The 17,282-nt window shown below is 33.4% G+C and overlaps 2 protein-coding genes across 2 annotated transcripts; both read right to left on the bottom strand.

Annotated features, from left to right (window-relative positions):
- Positions 1-449: 449 nt before the first annotated feature.
- On the bottom strand, positions 450-1,454 carry LOC128127349 (xyloglucan endotransglucosylase protein 1-like). The gene is made up of 4 exons (XM_052765815.1): positions 1,260-1,454; positions 938-1,131; positions 627-846; positions 450-596 (listed from the first exon to the last, which is right to left on the bottom strand). The coding sequence occupies exons 1-4, from the start codon at positions 1,440-1,442 to the stop codon at positions 450-452; spliced, it is 744 nt and encodes a 247-aa protein (XP_052621775.1). The 5' UTR covers positions 1,443-1,454.
- Positions 1,455-7,982: 6,528 nt separating this feature from the next.
- Positions 7,983-9,069, bottom strand: LOC128127458 (xyloglucan endotransglucosylase protein 1-like). The gene is made up of 3 exons (XM_052765932.1): positions 8,791-9,069; positions 8,471-8,664; positions 7,983-8,379 (listed from the first exon to the last, which is right to left on the bottom strand). The coding sequence occupies exons 1-3, from the start codon at positions 9,061-9,063 to the stop codon at positions 7,983-7,985; spliced, it is 864 nt and encodes a 287-aa protein (XP_052621892.1). The 5' UTR covers positions 9,064-9,069.
- Positions 9,070-17,282: the final 8,213 nt, after the last annotated feature.

Consider the following 17,282-nt stretch of genomic DNA (forward strand, 5'->3'; position numbering starts at 1 on the left):
AATTTAAGATCTAGTGCATAACGTATCATAAATGAAGTTACAGTTAACTAAGGCATACGAGACTTTAGCCATTTCTTCCACATACAATGTTTCCTATCGAAAACAATGATAGACCACTAGGATCATTTTTTGTTGTTAATTCTGCACATAATGAAGTTTGTATGTAGTGTCGAAAAAAAAGGATTTTAGAAATTATAATGTTTTTACTAATAACTTTCGATTTTGACCAACTAAACTATATAATTAGATATGAACGAAAAAGATATTTCAATTATTGTAGTGTGCTGTTAGACAATGCGTTTTTAAAGTGTACATGGAATCTTATACTTGTGTATTTATTTGTATTTTCAATTTGAATGTTTACAATGAATCAAAGAATAAATAATCATGAAGATCAGAAATCGATCAATAAAGAATAAAAAATATGGATATCAAGTTAGTAAGCAGGCTTAAAGGAATCTAGAGGTCTTGCATTCCGCTGAAATACCATTGGGAAACCGTTTGCGGTCGTTGCAGTAGTTGTAGATCATGTGCTTGGTTTGCACCCATCGGATCCTATTTCGGCCAGCTGCATCAAGTCCTTGGGTACTCCATGACTGGTTATCATTTATTGAGCTTGTAGATACTGAATTGGGACCAACTTTTTTGGCATTGGCATTGAATTTCCTGTATAACGCGGTGAAAGGCGCATTAGTCCAGTCGGTCTTCACACGCCCACCTTGGGTTGCCCAGTCATCCGCGTTCCACAGGCTGGCATAAACCCTCATGGGTTGGCTCTTGGGAAATGGGACTCCAGCAGCATCATTGTTATTGAACACCCTTACTGGTATGTTATCTATCAAGAAACTGAAGAGACAAAGAGCTTTATATAGGAACAGCAGAAAAACATGAGAAAGGAAGAGAACCAATTAATGTTTATGTTGGATGCGTGACTTACATAATTCTTAGACTGTTCCATACGATGGTATAGGTGTGGAAGGCTGCGGTAGGGTCAAACCAAAGGTGGAACTGCTGTTCTTTGTTTCCTTTCCCTTGTGAATACACATTGGTGTGAATTGTGTAAGGGTTTCCCGTGGAGTTGCCCAAGAACTCGAAGTCGATCTCATCGTGACCCGCACCTTGTGATGACAACTAATGTGATTTAATACAAAGACATGGTTATTATCAGCCTTTAAAAGATTAATACAAATGAGTGATCACAATATATATATATAATTCAGATATGAAATTCAAGATTGGAACCGATCGATGGTACTCACGTAGAATGTGGTGACGGTGCCAGCAGAATTGCCTGGTACTAGTTTGAGTTGCATGTCGAACCTTCCAAACAGGTACTCGTGCTTCGACTGGAAACCCGATCCAGAGTATTGGTCGAGTGAAAGTGAAAGATCCTGACCTCCATTCAGAATTTTAGCACGTTCACCCCCAAAAGTGATGTCCATGTCATCGTAAAAACTCCCTGCTGATACTGCTACTATTAGAATTGATATTGAAAGAACAACTGCACAAAGATTAGAGTTCGACTTTGCCATTATTGTTTGTATGGAGAGAGAGAGAGAGAGAGAGAGAGAGAGAGAGAGATGTTATGTTTGTGAGAAGTAGTACTGATATCGTTTATATAGAGAGGTGTGGCTGCGTTGACAGTTTTCAATAGGAACCATCCTTGTTACTGAAGGATGTCATGATGGCTAATGGATGCACCAATATCTATTGACGCTTGCTAACTAACATTATTCTTCTGGACAAGGGCAGGAGCGGTGGGTTTTTTTTTTCTATACGTCTGGCAAATCAAAAGTAGCAAATTTGTCATATTTGGACCGGTGGTTGACATCATACCTAATATAAATTTGTTTTAATTGTTAATAAGGGAAAATAAAATCCTTAAAACTAATTAAAACTAAAACTAATTATATATCTGTCGGTAAAGGGAACCATCAGCACCGGCGGACTACCAACTGATTAACGATTTAATACATATCGTCGACAAATATATATGAAATCTCGTTAAATTATCAACGTTTTGCCCATTTCGGTGTTAAAACTTATTGATGATACAACTGTATGCAAATTCCCCTAACATCTTCCTTTTCATTTAGTTTTATTACCAAATTCGTCCAATTTATCCAAAAGATTGGTTTCCCTCTCCCTCCTCGGCTTCCCCTTTAAATGAAAACATCACTTGTACGGAATGGAGATTTATATGAAATGGATCAAACTCAACTCTATGTACATTGAATAGAAAAATATGGGAAGGATAGCTACAATATGTTGTTTGAGATTATTTATTTTTGGTTCATTCAGAACATTATTATTATATCATGCACAATTATATTTCTTAACCATCACATTCTTAAAGTTGATTAAAAGTCGGCAAATATTGATTTCTTCGGAGTGGTTGGGATCTTGATTGAGTTCTTGAAATTTAATAGGGAAAGTAAATTTGTGATAGGCTTGAACAAGTACATAGATGTTATAATTTACTGTAGGTGTGAAACCGAAGATGACGTTTGAGGACGAGGACACTCCTTAAAGAGGGTAACTAAGAAATTTACCATTATTTGTTTTATAGGGAATAACAGCAGTTAAAACAATTTGTCTTAGTCATAACCTTGTAATGTTGATAATTGAATATTTATATATGTTATAGATTTTTTTTTTTCTTAATTTAACGGATTCATTGAAAGAAATCAACAAAAAAATAGTATCATCAATGGGATGAACATTTATCTACCATGCGAACATAATGGATATCTACACGAGGATTGAAATTATCGTAACAAAACATTACATTAGTCTGAAAACAACATGATATTTAGTGTCAAACCAAAATATAGTAGTTACATATGTCTCATATATATAAATATATACCTATATATCCATTAGTGAAGGGAACCAATAATGATAGACTTCTAATTGATCAACGATTTAGTAAAGATCATAAACAAAGATATATAAAATCTCGCTAATATAGCAAATTTGTACCTGTTTAGGTGTTAACACTTATATGTTGATGTCTATTTGAGCCCAATATGCAATTATTGTATTTCGTTTTAGTTTTCATATTTGCTCGCATGTTCTATAACAAAGTTAAAATTCTAGACTATAGTTTTAACACAAATAGTACTTGTTTATCTTTTTAGTACAACTTACACCTAAAGTTATTATGAAGTCTTTCCTTGAAGCCACTCCGCAACAGGAGTCCATGCTTTGTCTCTATAGCGACCATGAAATGGAAAGGAACACCAGACTCCTCAAGTAACAATCTCATCGACAAACACATATGAAATCTCACTAAATTTCCAACTTTTTTACCTATTTCGGTGGTAACACTTAATGATGATAAAACCGGATGCAAATTCCCCCAAAGATCTTCTTTTCATTAAGTTTCATTACTAAATTCAATCAATTAATCTAAAATTGTGATTTCCCTCTCCTTCCTCGGTTTTCCCTTTAAATGAAAGCATCACTTGTACGAATAAGAGATTTATAAGAAATGGATCAAATGCAACTCTACTTGTATTAAATAAAGAAATATAGGAAGGAAACCTACAATTTGTTTTTCAAGATTATTTATTCTTAATTCATTATACTTTATCCATTATTATATTATGTACAATTATATTTTTAGCAATCACATTCTTAATGTTAATTAAAAGTTATCATAAAAAGAAAAGGTTGGGATCTTGACTGATTTCTTGAAATTTGGAAGGGAATGTAAATTCATCATAGGATTGATGTTGTGACTGCAATTTACTATAGGTGTGAAATTGAAGATGTCGTTTGAGGACGAGGAACCTCTTTAAAGAGGCTACATAAGAAATTACCATTTAATGGTGATAACTGAATATTTATATTTGTTATAGTTTTTTTCTTAAATTTAACGGATTTATTGAAAAAAACCAAGAAAAAAATGGTATCATGAATGGGATGAACATGTATCTACCAGTGAACATAACACATATTTACACGAGAGATTGAAACTATAGTAACAAAACATTAGATTAGTCTCAAAACAACATGATATTTAGTTTCAAACCGACATCTAATAGTTATGCATGTCTCAAATGTATAAATACATACAAGCATTATTAGCTATTCAACGTTGGCTTCCAGTTCATTAAGGATTTAATACAAATCATCGACAAATATATATGAAATCTTCCTGATTTAGCACATTTTTACCCATTTTCGTGTTAAAACTTATATGTTGCAGTCTATTTGAGCCTAATATGCAATTATTGTATTTTTATTAAGTTTTCATTTGTGCTTGCATCTTCTGTAACAAAGTTAAAATTCTGGACCTTAATTTTTAGATAAATACACTAATAGAAAAATATCCTTTAATGACAAGAATTGCGTGTCATAGAAGGATACATATGACACGCAAGTGCGTGTCAATGAAGGGCCTATCATAAAGGAAGACCGCACGCATTTATGTTTCGTAACCTTACGACGCGCATTTACGACACACAATGCGTATCATTAAAGCTCGTGTCATAAAGAAAGACAATTTTAAAGGTTTTAAAAAAATATTTATTTAAATGGATTTAATAATTTCCAAATTATATGACAATTATTGTCTCAAAATATAAAATAGCATATCATTAAAAAAAAAAAGACAATCCATTTAAAAAGATATAGTATGTCAAATAATAATAATCATTCCAATGTTTAAATAAATGTAATACAAAAACTATTTCATCATATCTTATCAATTCCCCTAACAATACACCATCTCCGATTAAGACTTGTATTCAGACCAATTCACCTACCTCAAACGCAACAATTGAAACATGAGACCCAACCGATCCTTTATATAGTCCCTTTGGTCCTTTATCTTTCCATATTAGCCTAGGGACCTCTAAGATTCACATGTGTTTCTTCAATCCATTTTTTGGTCGATTCGATGACACCAAAGTATGCTACACCTATTGCAAGAGATCCAGTTACCCCAGTTGCCTCCTCTCTATAAAAAAAACAATACTCAAAAACTAATAGCAAGTGATATAATATTAAATGAATAAATGTTTGATTCGACTAGAGATTCCATCAATGACAGTCACGTGTGTTTCTCCTTCATTGCTCCAAGATTCTTTTCCACTTTCATTTAATTTACCAAGAGTCCAAATGGTTGCAAATTAAATAAAACAAGATTATTAAAAAAAAAAAGGTTTCTTATTTCTTTAAGGGGTTACATAAAAGTCACCATTTTAGCTTTCATGGATTCATCTTCTAAGTTATCACAACTTTTATTAATACAAATAACATGTATAACAACCTACATAGTTTTATCTTCTATTTCAGGATGGTAATAAAATGGAGAATCGATTTGCTAAATGCATAGTAATACCATACATTTACAAACTCCCCTACAGAAAATTTAGCAAGCAAAAGCAAACATTCCATGAAAATAAACTATCTATAATCTTTTTCGTATTAGAAAGCACAAACCAAAAGGAAAATTAAGAACGCTAACACTAAATCATCAAAAAAAAATCGTCAATCTAATTACAAAGTAACAATTGGATTTTGTAACAAATGAAAACAATTTCCAATCATAATCAATATTTCAAACCTAAAAAGTTTAAAAAAATAATATACTTATAAAGTGAATAAGTTATTACCAAGTTAGAGAGAGAGAGAGAGAGAGAGAGAGAGAGAAAGAGAGAGAGAGAGAGAAAGATCCGGTACATTGGAGGCTCGCTGAGGCTTAGGCGACATCAATGTTCACTCTAGTCTCCAGTAACGACCTGGGCAAAGACAGCTGCACAATGGAGGAAAGATTTTAGGCGGCCAAGTCACAGGAGTCATGAGAGAACGAGTGTTAATGAATAAGAAAGAGAGAATAAGAAATGATGTGTGTAAAGGACGAGATTTAATGAACCCTATAAACCTAAACATTTTGTAGAGCTGCAAAAAGAAGAAAGGGAGATGCACAACCGCGAAATGTCATTGGGTTTTCTTCGGATGATGTTTGTACAGAAGAAGGAGGAGACGCATCATAGACATCAAAATGACGAATGGGAGATGATTAGAGAACAAGGCGCCGAGGTTTTTTAATATTTTCGGGTTTTCAACCCCCCCCCCCCCCCCCCCCCCGCTAGTTATAAAAGGATGGGAAACGTGTGTCATTCCTCATGAAAACTTACAAAATGACATGCTTATACGACATACTTTTTTTTGATAGGTACCCTCAATGTTGTTTTGTGACATTAATTTTAGGGCACGCAAAAATTTGTCTCCTAAATGCTTCAAATTTTGGGAGAGCTGAACCCTTGCGTTGAAATAATCCACTAAAGAGGGGTCCATAACATAGCCATAGTATATTTCCAATGCAATAAAGTTATGTAGTGTCTTTTTTCTTTCATCAAGGGGTATTTTCATGGGTTTGCCTTCGTATCGTGTTCATACCGTTGTATTGAATGATCCCGGACGCTTGCTTTCTTTTCATATAATGCATACAGCTTTGGTTGCTGGTTGGGCCGGTTCTATGGCCCTGTATGAATTAGCAGTTTTTGATCCTTCTGACCCTGTTCTTGATCCAATGTGGAGACAACATATGTTCGTTACACCCTTCATGACTCGTTTGGGAATAACCAATTCATCGGGTGGTTGGAGTATCACGGGGAGTTTTATGTATCATAAATCATTGTGTGCCATGGTTCGCATGCCATTAAAGTGCTGTTTTTTAGTAGTGATAGTACTTTTTAATCTTTTTAGTACAACTTACACCTAAAGTTACCGAGAAGTCTTTCGTTGTAGCAACTCAGTAATAGGAGCCCTTTCCTTTGTCTTCATAGCGACAATGTGGTTGAAAGAAAGATCAGGCTCCTCAACTCACAATATCCCAGGTGGAAAATAATCAACCAATCTTCTGCCACCTAAACTTAATCTTTGTTAACCACATCTCTGTATAGGCCTTCCTTCTTTCCAACTATCTTTCCAAGTATCTAGAAACCAATTGACGCTTTACATAGATTCAACTTATGTATCATGATTGCCTTGGAAAACATGTCTACTAGATTCTTAGTACCAAGGATCTTCTTTGGGTTCCGAGTCCAATGGCTAATTGATTGTTTGATAAACCGTTACTTCATCTACACATAATTTGTTCTATCATGAATGATTAGATTCTTTGAAAGGTGAAATGCACTATGGTTTTAATAAAGTAGGACACAGTCTTTTTTTGCCCAAATATATGAAAATTTACAACCAAATAAGTTCTAAGGATAATTTTTTCAATTTCCATTCATTATGCTTCTATGGTTAATAGATGAATACTCTTTCCAAAGTGTGGATATCCAACTGATGGTTATACCCGCAATGGTATACAAAAACCCTGTTATGGTTTTCCCTAAATATCTAGAACATCTCTTATCTACATCACTGAAGCCTTCTAAGACTAGTTTCTTTCTTCTGAAAGGTAAGGTAACCACATAAGTGCTTTTCAAATAGCATAACGACCACTTCATCCCTTCCTAATTTTTTTCTTGTATTTGACATAAACCTGCTACTGCCTCCCACTACATTACAATTTAAGATCTAGTGCATAACGTATCATACATGAAGTTACAATTAACTAAGGCATACGAGACTTTAGCCATTTCTTCCACATACAATGTTTCCTATCGAAAACAATGATAGACCTCTAGGATCATTTTTTGTTGTTAATTCTACACATAATGAAGTTTGTATGTAGTGTCGAAAAAAAAAGGATTTTAGAAATTATAATGTTTTTACTAATGACTTTCGATTTTGACCAACTAAACTATATAATTAGATATGAACGAAAAAGATATTTCAATTATTGTAGTGTGCTGTTAGACAATGCGTTTTTAAAGTGTACATGGAATCTTATACTTGTGTATTTATTTGTATTTTCAATTTGAATGTTTACAATGAATCAAAGAATAAATAATCATGAAGATCAGAAATCGATCAATAAAGAATAAAAAATATGGATATCAAGTTAGTAAGCAGGCTTAAAGGAATCTAGAGGTCTTGCATTCCGCTGAAATACCATTGGGAAACCGTTTGCGGTCGTTGCAGTAGTTGTAGATCATGTGCTTGGTTTGCACCCATCGGATCCTATTTCGGCCAGCTGCATCAAGTCCTTGGGTACTCCATGACTGGTTATCATTTATTGAGCTTGTAGATACTGAATTGGGACCAACTTTTTTGGCATTGGCATTGAATTTCCTGTATAACGCGGTGAAAGGCGCATTAGTCCAGTCGGTCTTCACACGCCCACCTTGGGTTGCCCAGTCATCCGCGTTCCACAGGCTGGCATAAACCCTCATGGGTTGGCTCTTGGGAAATGGGACTCCAGCAGCATCATTGTTATTGAACACCCTTACTGGTATGTTATCTATTAAGAAACTGCAGAGACAAAGAGCTTTATATAGGAACAGCAGAAAAACATGAGAAAGGAAGAGAACCAATTAATGTTTATGTTGGATGCGTGACTTACATAATTCTTAGACTGTTCCATACGATGGTATAGGTGTGGAAGGCTGCGGTAGGGTCAAACCAAAGGTGGAACTGCTGTTCTTTGTTTCCTTTCCCTTGTGAATACACATTGGTGTGAATTGTGTAAGGGTTTCCCGTGGAGTTGCCCAAGAACTCGAAGTCGATCTCATCGTGACCCGCACCTTGTGATGACAACTAATGTGATTTAATACAAAGACATGGTTATTATCAGCCTTTAAAAGATTAATACAAATGAGTGATCACAATATATATATAATTCAGATATGAAATTCAAGATTGGAACCGATCGATGGTACTCACGTAGAATGTGGTGACGGTGCCAGCAGAATTGCCTGGTACTAGTTTGAGTTGCATGTCGAACCTTCCAAACAGGTACTCGTGCTTCGACTGGAAACCCGATCCAGAGTATTGGTCGAGTGAAAGTGAAAGATCCTGACCTCCATTCAGAATTTTAGCACGTTCACCCCCAAAACTGATGTCCATGTCATCGTAAAAACTCCCTGCTGATGCTGCTACTATTAGAATTGATATTAAAAGAACAACTGCACAAAGATTAGAGTTCGACTTTGCCATTATTGTTTGTATGGAGAGAGAGAGAGAGAGAGAGAGAGAGAGAGAGAGAGATGTTATGTTTGTGAGAAGTAGTACTGATATCGTTTATATAGAGAGGTGTGGCTACGTTGACAGTTTTCAGTAGGAACCATCCTTGTTACTGAAGGATGTCATGATGGCTAATGGATGCACCAATATCTATTGACGCGTGCCAACTCACATTATTCTTGTGGACAAGGGCAGGAGCGGTGGGTTTTTTTTTTCTATACGTCTGGCAAATCAAAAGTAGCAAATTTGTCATATTTGGACCGGTGGTTGACATCATACCTAAAATAAAATTGTTTTAATTGTTAATAAGGGAAAATAAAATCCATAAAACTAATTAAAACTAAAACTAATTATATATCTGTCAGGTAAAGGGAACCATCAGCACCGGCGGACTACCAACTGATTAACGATTTAATACATATCGTCGACAAATATATATGAAATCTTGCTAAATTATCAACCTTTTGCCCATTTCGGTGTTAAAACTTATTGATGATACAACTGTACGCAAATTCCCCTAACATCTTCCTTTTCATTTAGTTTTATTACCAAATTCGACCAATTTATCCAAAAGATTTGTGTCCCTCTCCCTCCTCGGCTTCCCCTTTAAATGAAAACATCACTTGTACGGAATGGAGATTTATATGAAATGGATCAAACTCAACTCTATGTACATTGAATAGAAAAATATGGGAAGGATAGCTACAATATGTTGTTTGAGATTATTTATTTTTGGTTCATTCAGAACATTATTATTATATCATGTTCAATTATATTTCTTAACTATCACAATCTTAAAGTTGATTAAAAGTCGGCAAATATTGATTTCTTTGGAGTGGTTGGGATCTTGATTGAGTTCTTGAAATTTAATAGGGAAAGTAAATTTGTGATAGGCTTGAACAAGTACATAGATGTTATAATTTACTGTAGCGTGTGAAACCGAAGATGACGTTTGAGGACGAGGACACTCCTTAAAGAGGGTAACTAAGAAATTTACCATTATTTGTTTTTTTGAGTTCTCAAATGTGTTGCAATCTAAAATGCATGTTTATAGGGAAATAACATCAGTTAAAACAATTTGTCTTAGTCATAACCTTGTAATGTTGATAATTGAATATTTATATATGTTATAGATTTTTTTTCTTAATTTAACGGATTCATTGAAAGAAATCAAGAAAAAAAATGGTATCATGAATGGGATGAACATTTATCTACCATGCGAACATAATGGATATCTAAACGAGGATTGAAATTATCGTAACAAAACATTACATTAGTCTGAAAACAACATGATATTTAGTGTCAAACCGAAATCTAGTAGTTACATATGTCTTATATCTGTAAATATATACCTATATATCCATCAGTGAAGGGAACCAATAATGATAGACTTCTAATTGATCAACGATTTAGTAAAGATCATAAACAAAGATATATAAAATCCCGCTAATATAGCAAATTTGTACCTGTTTAGGTGTTAACACTTATATGTTGATGTCTATTTGAGCCCAATATGCAATTATTGTATTTCGTTTTAGTTTTCATATTTGCTCGCATGTTCTATAACAAAGTTAAAATTCTAGACTATAGTTTTAACACAAATAGTACTTGTTTATCTTTTTAGTACAACTTACACCTAAAGTTATTGTGAAGTCTTTCCTTGTAGCCACTCCGCAACAGGAGTCCATGCTTTGTCTCTATAGCGACCATGAAATGGAAAGGAACACCAGACTCCTCAAGTAACAACCTTATCGACAAACACATATGAAATCTCACTAAATTTCCAACTTTTTTACCTATTTCGGTGGTAACACTTAGTGATGATAAAACCGGATGCAAATTCCCCCAAAGATCTTCTTTTCATTAAGTTTCATTACTAAATTCAATCAATTAATCTAAAATTGTGATTTCCCTCTCCTTCCTCGGTTTTCCCTTTAAATGAAAGCATCACTTGTACGAATAAGAGATTTATAAGAAATGGATCAAATGCAACTCTACTTGTATTAAATAAAGAAATATAGGAAGGAAACCTACAATTTGTTTTTCAAGATTATTTATTCTTAATTCATTATACTTTATCCATTATTATATTATGTACAATTATATTTTTAGCAATCACATTCTTAATGTTAATTAAAAGTTATCATAAAAAGAAAAGGTTGGGATCTTGACTGATTTCTTGAAATTTGGAAGGGAAAGTAAATTCATCATAGGATTGATGTTGTGACTGCAATTTACTAAAGGTGTGAAATTGAAGATGTCGTTTGAGGACGAGGAACCTCTTTAAAGAGGCTACATAAGAAATTACCATTTAATGGTGATAACTGAATATTTATATTTGTTATAGTTTTTTTCTTAAATTTAACGGATTTATTGAAAAAAACCAAGAAAAAAATGGTATCATGAATGGGATGAACATGTATCTACCAGTGAACATAACACATATTTACACGAGAGATTGAAACTATAGTAACAAAACATTAGATTAGTCTCAAAACAACATGATATTTAGTTTCAAACCGACATCTAATAGTTATTCATGTCTCAAATGTATAAATACATACAAGCATTATTAGCTATTCAACGTTGGCTTCCAGTTCATTAAGGATTTAATACAAATCATCGACAAATATATATGAAATCTTCCTGATTTAGCACATTTTTACCCATTTTGGTGTTAAAACTTATATGTTGCAGTCTATTTGAGCCTAATATGCAATTATTGTATTTTTATTAAGTTTTCATTTGTGCTTGCATCTTCTGTAACAATGTTAAAATTCTGGACCTTATTTTTTAGATAAATACACTAATAGAAAAATATCCTTTAATGACAAGAATTGCGTGTCATAGAAGGATACATATGACACGCAAATGCGTGTCACTGAAGGGCCTATCATAAAGGAAGACCAAGCGCATTTATGTGTCGTAACCTTACGACACGCATTTACGACACACAATGCGTATCATTAAAGCTTGTGTCATAAAGAAAGACAATTTTAAAGGTTTTAAAAAAATATTTTTTTAAATGGATTTAATAATTTCCAAATTAGATGACAATTATTGTCTCAAAATATAAAATAGCATATCATTAAAAAAAAGACAATCCATTTAAAAATATATAGTATGTCAAATAATAATAATCATTCCAATGTTTAAATAAATGTAATACAAAAACTATTTCATCATATCTTATCAATTCCCCTAACAATACACCATCTCCGATTAAGACTTGTATTCAGACCAATTCACCTACCTTAAACGCAACAATTGAAACATGAGACCCAACCGATCCTTTATATAGTCCCTTTGGTCCTTTATCTTTCCATATTAGCCTAGGGACCTCTAAGATTCACATGTGTTTCTTCAATCCATTTTTTGGTCGATTCGATGACACCAAAGTATGCTACACCTATTGCAAGAGATCCAGTTACCCCAGTTGCCTCCTCTCTATAAAAAAAACAATACTCAAAAACTAATAGCAAGTGATATAATATTAAATGAATAAATGTTTGATTCGACTAGAGATTCCATCAATGACAGTCACGTGTGTTTCTCCTTCATTGCTCCAAGATTCTTTTCCATTTTCATTTAATTTACCAAGAGTCCAAATGGTTGCAAATTAAATAAAACAAGATTATTAAAAAAAAAAAAAGGTTTCTTATTTCTTTAAGGGGTTACATAAAAGTCACCATTTTAGCTTTCATGGATTCATCTTCTAAGTTATCACAACTTTTATTAATACAAATAACATGTATAACAACCTACATAGTTTTATCTTCTATTTCAGGATGGTAATAAAATGGAGAATCGATTTGCTAAATGCATAGTAATACCATACATTTACAAACTCCCCTACAGAAAATTTAGCAAGCAAAAGCAAACATTCCATGAAAATAAACTATCTATAATCTTTTTCGTATTAGAAAGCACAAACCAAAAGGAAAATTAAGAACGCTAACACTAAATCATCAAAAAAAATCGTCAATCTAATTACAAAGTAACAATTGGATTTTGTAACAAATGAAAACAATTTCCAATCATAATCAATATTTCAAACCTAAAAAGTTTAAAAAAATAATATACTTATAAAGTGAATAAGTTACTACCAAGTTAGAGAGAGAGAGAGAGATTCGGTACATTGGAGGCTCGCTGAGGCTTAGGCGACATCAATGTTCACTCTAGTCTCCAGTAACGACCTGGGCAAAGACAGCTGCACAATGGAGGAAAGATTTTAGGCGGCCAAGTCACAGGAGTCATGAGAGAACGAGTGTTAATGAATAAGAAAGAGAGAATAAGAAATGATGTGTGTAAAGGACGAGATTTAATGAACCCTATAAACCTAAACATTTTGTAGAGCTGCAAAAAGAAGAAAGGGAGATGTACAACCGCGAAATGTCATTGGGTTTTCTTCGGATGATGTTTGTACAGAAGAAGGAGGAGACGCATCATAGACATCAAAATGACGAATGGGAGATGATTAGAGAACAAGACGCCGAGGTTTTTTAATATTTTCGGGTTTTCAACCCCCCCCCCCCCCCCCCCCCCGCTAGTTATAAAAGGATGGGAAACGTGTGTCATTCCTCATGAAAACTTACAAAATGACATGCTTATACGACATACTTTTTTTTGATAGGTACCCTCAATGTTGTTTTGTGACATTAATTTTAGGTCACGCAAAAATTTGTCTCCTAAATGCTTCAAATTTTGGGAGAGCTGAACCCTTGCGTTGAAATAATCCACTAAAGAGGGGGTCCATAACATAGCCATAGTATATTTCCAATGCAATAAAGTTATGTAGTGTCTTTTTTCTTTCATCAAGGGGTATTTTCATGGGTTTGCCTTCGTATCGTGTTCATACCGTTGTATTGAATGATCCCGGACGCTTGCTTTCTTTGCATATAATGCATACAGCTTTGGTTGCTGGTTGGGCCGGTTCTATGGCCCTGTATGAATTAGCAGTTTTTGATCCTTCTGACCCTGTTCTTGATCCAATGTGGAGACAACATATGTTCGTTACACCCTTCATGACTCGTTTGGGAATAACCAATTCATCGGGTGGTTGGAGTATCACGGGGAGTTTTATGTATCATAAATCATTGTGTGCCATGGTTCGCATGCCATTAAAGGGCTGTTTTTTTTGTAGTGATAGTACTTTTTAATCTTTTTAGTACAACTTACAACTAAAGTTACCGAGAAGTCTTTCGTTGTAGCAACTCCGTAATAGGAGCCCTTTCCTTTGTCTTCATAGCGACAATGTGGTTGAAAGAAAGATCATGCTCCTCAACTCACAATATCCCAGGTGGAAAATAATCAACCAATCTTCTGCCACCTAAACTTAATCTTTGTTAACCACATCTCTGTATAGGCCTTCCTTCTTTCCAACTATCTTTCCAAGTATCTAGAAACCAATTGACGCTTTACATAGATTCAACTTCTGTATCATGATTGCCTTGGAAAACATGTCTACTAGATTCTTAGTACCAAGGATCTTCTTTGGGTTCCGAGTCCAATGGCTAATTGATTGTTTGATAAACCGTTACTTCATCTACACATACTTTGTTCTATCATGAATGATTAGATTCTTTGAAAGGTGAAATGCACTATGGTTTTAATAAAGTACGACACAGTCTTTTTTTGCCCAAATATATGAAAATTTTCAACCACCTAAAGTTATTGTGAAGTCTTTCCTTGTAGCCACTCCGCAACAGGAGTCCATGCTTTGTCTCTATAGCGACCATCAAATGGAAAGGAACACCAGACTCCTCAAGTAACAACCTTATCGACAAACACATATGAAATCTCACTAAATTTCCAACTTTTTTACCTATTTCGGTGGTAACACTTAGTGATGATAAAACCGGATGCAAATTCCCCCAAAGATCTTCTTTTCATTAAGTTTCATTTCTAAATTCAATCAATTAGTCTAAAATTGTGATTTCCCTCTCCTTCCTCGGTTTTCCCTTTAAATGAAAGCATCACTTGTACGAATAAGAGATTTATAAGAAATGGATCAAATGCAACTCTACTTGTATTAAATAAAGAAATATAGGAAGGAAACCTACAATTTGTTTTTCAAGATTATTTATTCTTAATTCATTATACTTTATCCATTATTATATTATGTACAATTATATTTTTAGCAATCACATTCTTAATGTTAATTAAAAGTTATCATAAAAAGAAAAGGTTGGGATCTTGACTGATTTCTTGAAATTTGGAAGGGAAAGTAAATTCATCATAGGATTGATGTTGTGACTGCAATTTACTAAAGGTGTGAAATTGAAGATGTCGTTTGAGGACGAGGAACCTCTTTAAAGAGGCTACATAAGAAATTACCATTTAATGGTGATAACTGAATATTTATATTTGTTATAGTTTTTTTCTTAAATTTAACGGATTTATTGAAAAAAACCAAGAAAAAAATGGTATCATGAATGGGATGAACATGTATCTACCAGTGAACATAACACATATTTACACGAGAGATTGAAACTATAGTAACAAAACATTAGATTAGTCTCAAAACAACATGATATTTAGTTTCAAACCGACATCTAATAGTTATTCATGTCTCAAATGTATAAATACATACAAGCATTATTAGCTATTCAACGTTGGCTTCCAGTTCATTAAGGATTTAATACAAATCATCGACAAATATATATGAAATCTTCCTGATTTAGCACATTTTTACCCATTTTGGTGTTAAAACTTATATGTTGCAGTCTATTTGAGCCTAATATGCAATTATTGTATTTTTATTAAGTTTTCATTTGTGCTTGCATCTTCTGTAACAATGTTAAAATTCTGGACCTTATTTTTTAGATAAATACACTAATAGAAAAATATCCTTTAATGACAAGAATTGCGTGTCATAGAAGGATACATATGACACGCAAATGCGTGTCACTGAAGGGCCTATCATAAAGGAAGACCAAGCGCATTTATGTGTCGTAACCTTACGACACGCATTTACGACACACAATGCGTATCATTAAAGCTTGTGTCATAAAGAAAGACAATTTTAAAGGTTTTAAAAAAATATTTTTTTAAATGGATTTAATAATTTCCAAATTAGATGACAATTATTGTCTCAAAATATAAAATAGCATATCATTAAAAAAAAGACAATCCATTTAAAAATATATAGTATGTCAAATAATAATAATCATTCCAATGTTTAAATAAATGTAATACAAAAACTATTTCATCATATCTTATCAATTCCCCTAACAATACACCATCTCCGATTAAGACTTGTATTCAGACCAATTCACCTACCTCAAACGCAACAATTGAAACATGAGACCCAACCGATCCTTTATATAGTCCCTTTGGTCCTTTATCTTTCCATATTAGCCTAGGGACCTCTAAGATTCACATGTGTTTCTTCAATCCATTTTTTGGTCGATTCTATGACACCAAAGTATGCTACACCTATTGCAAGAGATCCAGTTACGCTAGTTGCCTCCTCTCTATAGAAAAAACAATACTCAAAAACTAATAGCAAGTGATATAATATTAAATGAATAAATGTTTGATTCGACTAGAGATTCCATCAATGACAGTCACACGTGTGTTTCTCCTTCATTGCTCCAGGATTCTTTTCCACTTTCATTTAATTTACCAAGAATCCAAATGGTTGCAAATTAAATAAAACAAGATTATTAAAAAAAAAAAGGTTTCTTATTTCTTTAATGGGTTACATAAAAGTCACCATTTTAGCTTTCATGGATTCATCTTCTAAGTTATCACAACTGTTATTAATACAAAAACCATGTATAACAACCTACATAGTTTTATCTTCTATTTCAGGATGGTAATAAAATGGAGAATCGATTTGCTAAATGCACAGTAATACCATACATTTACAAACTCCCCTACAGAAAATTTAGCAAGCAAAAGCAAACATTCCATGAAAATAAACTATCTATAGTCTTTTTCGTATTAGAAAGCACAAACCTAAAGGAAAATTAAGAACGCTAACACTAAATCATCAAAAAAAATCGTCAAACTAATTACAAAGTAACAATCGGATTTTGTAACAAATGAAAACAATTTCCAATCATAATCAATATTTCAAACCTAAAAAGATTCAAAAAATAATATACTTATAAAGCGAATAAGTTATTACCAAGTTAGAGAGAGAGAGAGAGAGAGAGAGAGAGAGAGAGAGATCGGGTACATTAGAG

The sequence above is a fragment of the Lactuca sativa genome, chromosome 7, assembly GCF_002870075.4.
Source record: "Lactuca sativa cultivar Salinas chromosome 7, Lsat_Salinas_v11, whole genome shotgun sequence".
NCBI lineage: Eukaryota > Viridiplantae > Streptophyta > Magnoliopsida > Asterales > Asteraceae > Lactuca > Lactuca sativa.